Below are 7,494 nucleotides of genomic sequence, written 5' to 3'. Positions count from 1 at the left end.
AGTGATCAGCATTGGTAATATACAGGTGTATACAGTGATCGGCATTGGTAATATACAGGTGTATACAGTGATCAGCATTGGTAATATACAGGTGTATACAGTGATCGGCATTGGTAATATACAGGTGTATACAGTGATTGGCGTTGGTAATATACAGGTGTATACAGTGATCGGCATTGGTAATATACAGGTGTATACCGTCAGATAGCTTCTCTGTGTTGTGTAGATAGTGACGATGAGCTCCAGGTATACAGTAAATCAGTGAATAACGTATATATTGTCGCTGAATATAGAATCTATACACTTATGATATCCTCATACGACGGATTGTTTTATTGTTTTAATCGTGGGCCGCACTTTTGCTTTCCATCATGGACCCCCCCCCCCCCACCTGAGTGTCACCATTGCTTAAAGCAAGAATTAAAGTGCCCCTATCCTGTGTGAGGGGGCGCTATCTGTCCAGTCTGAAAGTTATCAGTTAACCCTAAATGTTCAGGGAGGCGGTGAAAAAGACAACACATATTAAAAACTAAAACACCAAAGGTGCCCTGAAATAGTCAATTACATCATGGCAAAACATAACAATACAATGAGCACGCGTCCATAGACACACAATGGTGCGAGCATATAGGAATATCAAGAACAGCAATAAACGGATGCTTTGTATATATTCAGCTTGCAAGTATCTATTAGGACAAAGCAACGATAACATTTTGTCCAAAAACTGTCCATCCAAAAATCGTCTATGAAATAGCATTACAGATACATTATATATTCCGAATGATCTTGAGGCTTAACCCAAAGTTAAATTTGCAACTTTCCCCTTGATGCACAATGAATGATATTAAAATATGCCACGTAGATCTAAAAAGAGCATAGCCAAGTAGCAAAGCAAATTGGAGCCCATTGTTTACCATTTACAAGTGGCATCTATTGCAGCAAATTTGAGCCCATTGTTTATCATTTACAGTAATAATATTTACGATATCCCCAGAACTTGCAAGCCTCTATATACAAAATCGTGCATTGACATTGAGGATAGCCCCGTAAGTTTAGTAAAATATAAGGAGCTGTTAGGAATCTACACTTGCTAAGATCAGCTCGGCTGAAGAAAACACTGCAAGGCACAAACAGAAGGAAAAAAAAAAAAAAAAAAATATATATATATATAGACGAGGAACTCGTGCAGAGACGATTCCTCCGAAATCAAATCAAAAAGGTGATTAGATTGCCTTACCCTAAATGAGCAGCCTTGTAAGTCATTAGCGGCAGCAGATGCATGTAATAGGGACGGATTCATAGTGTATCGCTCAGCCTGTCTCCAGCACACATCCTTTCCAAACGGCATGGACATCTTAACATCACAAGAAATCTGCAGCGTCTCTTATAGTCCAGATGGGCTACACCACAAGCCAATTCAGCATTAATAAACACCTACTCTGGGCAGCTTGCAAGTCATACTTCGTACTACCATAGGCAACAGCAGGCGACTGACGCACTCATTAACCTCTATGCTGTCAAAAGGACTAGGAACGCAATACACTGGAAGCCCCCTTGGCTGCAAAGAGGCTTCAGGAGAGAAGAGGAAAAAAAAAATATCTTGATTTTTTTTTTTTTTTTTGCAAAAACCACAAAACAACAAACCCTCTTTTTTTAAATGCCAAAATCAGGTTAATTTGTCTTCATTTTTGGGAGAAAAATTGGGAATAATTCTTCATTACAGCAGTTTAAAGTCAGTACGAAAAATGGTAAAGTGTCAAATTGTTACCTCATTATTTAATAAAGCAGCATTAAGGGTCCTGGTGATTTCAAACATCTTGCCAGAGAGTAAGAAAAAGGAGCCTTTGCTATTTGCTCCGTCTGCAAAGGGTCTGTGTCCGAATTGTTCTTTTCCAAAGAGAGTCAATAGGAAGATTCCCTAGAGTTTGCACATCGGAGCTTGTGTTCGGCTTGCTGGATTTTCCCCCTGATCAAGCGCACAGAGTACAGATGGATAAAGCAGCATGGACTGCTCTCTTGCAAGGTTACACTGCTACAAACATGGCTGGTGTTAAAAGTATTCTTTCAAAGTAACAATTCAAAGCATATCCACTAGGTGGTTTGCGAGCAAACATGCAAATAACCTTGGGTAGAAAAAGGGACCAGGAGCTTGGTTGGATGTGCGAAAACAGGTATATTAACAGTATGCACCCATGCCTGCTGTCCCTCCAATCACCCCTTGTATACTAAATGACTTGTCACTGCCCACTGTAATCCCCCCTTCCTTCACCGAAGAAGAAACTGCTTGCAGGCTCGCTGGATTCTGGAGGTTAATTCCATTGAGTGAGCAAAAGCATGCCTCGAAATGGTTGCATTGCAGCTTCACAATTAAAGCGATGGCACGAAATAGGACATAAAATGATAGAGATACAAATAGAATAGATCTGTCCTCGGCCCTTGCTTCATATCACGCTGAATACCGTCCCCGTAAATGTAGTGTCACTGTTATAGATGAAGGCTGGAAATGCTACCTATAGCCAGGCGATAGAGCAAGAAATGCTACTTATAGCCAGGTGATAAATCAAGAAATGCTACCTATAGCCAGGTGATAAAGCAAGAAATGCTACCTATAGCCAGGCAACAGACCAAGAAATGCTACCTATAGCCAGGTGACGGAGCAAGAAATGCTACCTATAGCCAGGCGACAGAGCAAGGAATGCTACCTATAGCCAGACGACGGAACAACAAATGCTACCTATAGCCAGGCGACGGAGCAAGAAACACTACCTATAGCCAGGCGACAGAGCAAGGAATGCTACCTATAGCCAGGTGACGGAGAAAGGAATGCTACCTATAGCCAGGCGACAGAGCAAGAAATGCTACCTATAGCCAGGCAACGGAGCAAGAAATGCTATCTATAGCCAGGCGACAAAGCAAGGAATGCTACCTATAGCCAGGCGACGGAGCAAGAAATACTATCTATAGCCAGGCAACGGAGCAACAAATGTTACCTATAGCCAGGCGACAGAGCAAGAAATGCTACCTATAGCCAGGCGATGGAGCAAGAAATGCTACCTATAGCCAGGTGACAGAGCAAGAAATGCAACCTATAGCCAGGCGATGGAGCAAGAAATGCTACCTATAGCCAGGTGACAGAGCAAGAAATGCTACCTATAGCCAGGCAACGGAGCAAGAAATGCTATCTATAGCCAGGCGACAAAGCAAGGAATGCTACCTATAGCCAGGCGACGGAGCAAGAAATACTATCTATAGCCAGGCAACGGAGCAACAAATGTTACCTATAGCCAGGCGACAGAGCAAGAAATGCTACCTATAGCCAGGCGATGGAGCAAGAAATGCTACCTATAGCCAGGTGACAGAGCAAGAAATGCTACCTATAGCCAGGCAACTAAGCAAGAAATGCTACCTATAACCAGGTAACGGAGCAACAAATGCTACCTATAGCCAGGCAATGGAGAAAGAAATGCTACCTATAGCCAGGCGACAAAGCAAGAAATGCTACCTATAACCAGGTAACGGAGCAACAAATGCTACCTATAGCCAGGCGACAGAGCAAGAAATGCTACCTATAGCCAGGCGACAGAGCAAGAAATGCTACCTATAGCCAGGTGATGGAGCAAGAAATGCTACCTATATCCAGGCGATGGAGCAAGAAATGCTACCTATAGCCAGGTGACCACACAAGAAATGCTACCTATATCCAGGCGATGGAGCAAGAAATGCTACCTATAGCAAGGCGATGGAGCAAGAAATGCTACCTATAGCAAGGCGACGGAGCAAGAAATGCTATCTATAGCCAGGCAACGGAGCAAGAAATGTTACCTATAGCCAGGCGACAGAGCAAGAAATGCTACTTATAGGAGTGAAAAGGGGTTTAAAGGTGAGCTGACACATTGGGTAGTAATTCTAAAAAAAAGGCCCAGTCCCGGTTGATTACATATTCTTTGCCTGCGAATGATTCTCTTTACACAGAGAAGCCAAAATGGTATCTACAAAGTGGTCCGGAATATTAATAATCAACAAACTTTGCATAAATCAATAGTAGAAGCGAATATAACAAACTTTGTAACCCGAGATTCAGTGTTTGTCCCGAGAACAGACTTACCAAGAAAACAGGGTTCTGATTTCGGGAGCTTTGCGTATGCAAACAACTTGCGCGAGCATCGCTGTGCTCCGGTACACTCGGTGCTCAGCCCAGTGCGGGCTGCTCAAATAGTGCAAGAGGTAACACCAGCATGATCGTATGTAGGGTGCACCCCCAAAAAAATGGGAAAACCCCACCTATCCATACCCATAAGTGATCTGTTTATGGCTGGCTGTATGTGGGCAGAGACCCGAACTGCCCAATTAGTGACTTCCATTGGGGTTCAGGTCAAGCCCGGGTCCAAACAGAACTCCTAAAGTCCGGCTGAACCCGCCGAACCGAATTTCCACGGGTCCGCTCATCTCTAATTGTAACCTATCATATCAAAGAAATATGTTTCTTTCTCCACTTATGAGCCAATTCTTCTCCTGTACTTATCATTCAGCTAAAATCTGTCTTGCTCAATACAAGGTGGACTGTCCACTCACTGACACATCAGATTACAACTACATATTGACGAGAATGGAAACAAAAGGAGGAGGGAGAGACAGAAAGAAAAAGGAGGCCAAATAGTGCTGCAACTTTTTAGTAAATGTTGTATCTCACCCGACTGCTGAATTCACATCTGCACTGCTCAGTACTGCTGCATAAGATTGTCCCGGTGCAACATACAGACATGAAAGCAAGAATCCCTCTGTGTGCAAAGTAAGCAAAGCTTCATAAGAGCTAGACTGTACCTACTAACTAAGAAACAACAAAAACATAGAGACCGAGCAAGCCGAGGGGACCACTGGTGAAAAAAAATGCAGTATACAGGACACATAATAGCCAGATTTAGTGTTATTCCTCATGTACACACATGACAACTTATTCTGAAAAGTCACTGTAAATGTCAGATACACTTAATGGAAAGTGTTTTAGTGCATTGTATGTATCCTATAATAAAAACGTAGCTGTTTCTTTTCTTCAGCATGCATGCATTACAATACATTGAAAGCTGCTCAATTGCAGTGAAAACTGGGACACTTGGCTGCCTTTTGGGTCAGTCTCCAGTCCCACTCTCTTCTCTCTTGAACATGCATCTAAATCAATTCTGTTTAGTTTTTAATCAATTTTACTTAATGATATTAGAATCACATTTAGTAATAGAGGAAGGAGGACAGAAGACTGAAATGATGGAGCTCCCAGCAGTTACAGTGAATGGAATAGAGCAGCTTGCAATGTACTGTCAGAATATGCATGCACGCTGTAGAAACAATTAATCAAACATTCTAATGATAATTTTGTCACAAAACATACAATGAATTAAAGAGTCTTAAAAGTTTTAAATACTGTAAGACCAATAGGCCTCCTCCCCTGCTGGGTCCTGGTGTATCTACATACTTTGCTGTTCTGAATTAATGTATTTGTTAATGCATACAAATAGGGGGAACAGTTGGACCATGGAGAATCTGAAAACTGACACCAGCGGTGCTGTTAAAATCATTCTACTTGTAAAGGTTTTTCTAAAAAGACTTGATACATATTGATATGTGACCCAGGAGGTGCAAATGGTGCGATTTACATAAAATAAATTCAAAATTTTGTGTTTTTGGAAAAAGGCTTATTATATACAGAATCTTACATTTTGGCAATAAATAAATTAAGAAACGTGATAAGAAACAATTCTAAAATATTTTTTTTTTCACAGTGTCTATGTTTCATAGTGCGGAAAGGATGACAAGTCACTGCCAGACAGTTTTCGCAATGGTTTATTGATGTCACACAGTGTTTGGCTCTAAATTTGCTGAGTGTCTGGCGGCATCAGACACTGTTCAGACTACAGACTCTGACACTCCGCACTATGCTTTCTATGGTGCTTCTGAGTTGCACAGACAGGCTCGGGCATCGACCAGCTGTGTGCTCATTAGTGATCGGGCTAGAAGGAGTTAATATTTGCTAGCCTGCTGGTTACCTTTTGGATCACATGTTGTGGGAGACCTATCGCATTTACTCCCTGGAATTTTAAGATGTAAGAATATGTCTTCCCATGCCGACTATAGCTTTTGCTAATCCGGTCCGAGTGCTGGTGTGTTCCAGTTATTGTATGCTGCTTGGTGTGCTGCAGAAACTCTCTCGTTGTTTCATCTCTAGTCATAAATGGCATTCATTAAAGGGATAAAATAGTCGATTACTATGAAATAAGTTAATTTTACTCCAATAAAACTAAAGTCCAAGGGTGTTTGTACCAAAATGGCAAACTATGTGACTGCTATATTTATATGGACTTTATATCACATTAGTGGGAGCCTAACCTTTTCGTTGGGAAGTATAAGTTGTTGGATTTCCGTTATCTGGTACTATCAGGTATTCTCTGATATATGGCACTATTATCCATATCTTAATTATGGCTATTTACAGCTGTACTGTATTTCTGTTCCCTTTAATTTTGGAGTGGGGGCTCATCAGTGATTTTTCTATGTGGTCCAATGAATCCTAGATACGTCCATGTCTGGGAGATTAGTATCCATAAATATTACGAAATAAATATTTTTGCTATATGGTAGAACTCCATCCAAAACAAAATAAAGTCCAAGCGTGTATATACCATATCGGCAAACCAAATGGCAGCTATATAACCCTTGGAGGACCACCTTGGGCTATCAACTTTGCAGTTGAGCAGTGAGCATTTAGATAGGACTCCCATGTTCATTTATTAGTGCATCATGAAATGGGGAAACCAAAGCCATTGCCTGGGTTGCAAAGTTGGAAACCAAATGGGTCCCCTTTCTTCTGTTTAACCGACTTTACAAATCAAAGAATGTATTGGCCAAGAAATAATGTATCCATGTTGATGTATTGGATATGTAACATAAGAAGAGATGATGAAAAAAAAGCAAGGACGTGACGTACCTACACCAGTGTTATGTAAGTAATGTTCCATTAATGCACATTGTTATCACAAAGCCAACGTGGTGCAAATTTCAATGTTCTTTAGAACAATACAAAGATCTCTTCCCACTGCACAGTAAGTACTTCTTCTTGGAGATGTGACAATACCTGACAACGGGCTTATCACACTGCTAAGTGCATCTCAAGGGCTATGTGTGGTGTCTGATAATGGTCTAAACTAAGCTTTATTACTAGCACAAAGCTTTACATAAGTTTAACCCTGGTAAAACGCTCACAAAGTGGTCTTTTCCAGCTTAGGGTATAGTCACATTGGATTCTCTTTGGGGTTCTCACTAAAAATGCATATAGCTGAGATATATAAATATGAGTAATGCTGCTTTGTTAAATTCCATCTATAGAATATGCAATATACAAAGTGGGAGATACAAGATGACTAGCAACATGTTCGGATATGGGCTGAACTCAATGGACTTAAGTCTTCCTTCAACCTTAACTATACATGTAGCCAATACTTATTG

The 7,494-nt window shown here is 41.1% G+C and overlaps 1 protein-coding gene across 5 annotated transcripts in view; it reads right to left on the bottom strand.

The window, feature by feature from the left end:
- Nucleotides 1–2,067, bottom strand: part of ELAVL4 (ELAV like RNA binding protein 4) — a 204,238-nt gene extending 202,171 nt beyond the window's left edge. For 3 of the 5 annotated variants that reach the window (XM_075320545.1, XM_075320546.1, XM_075320548.1), the window contains exon 1: nucleotides 1,238–2,065. In XM_075320545.1, the coding sequence (XP_075176660.1) occupies nucleotides 1,238–1,354 (117 nt within the window). In that variant the 5' untranslated portion in view covers nucleotides 1,355–2,065. Of the gene's footprint in view, nucleotides 1–1,237 lie in introns of all 5 variants that reach the window. The other 2 variants (XM_075320551.1, XM_075320547.1) reach the window with 2 other exon arrangements.
- Nucleotides 2,068–7,494: the final 5,427 nt, after the last annotated feature.

The sequence above is a fragment of the Anomaloglossus baeobatrachus genome, chromosome 8 (genome assembly GCF_048569485.1).
Source record: "Anomaloglossus baeobatrachus isolate aAnoBae1 chromosome 8, aAnoBae1.hap1, whole genome shotgun sequence".
NCBI lineage: Eukaryota > Metazoa > Chordata > Amphibia > Anura > Aromobatidae > Anomaloglossus > Anomaloglossus baeobatrachus.
The sequence above is the reverse complement of the archived record's forward strand: the minus strand, read 5'-3'. Positions and strand labels throughout refer to the sequence as shown.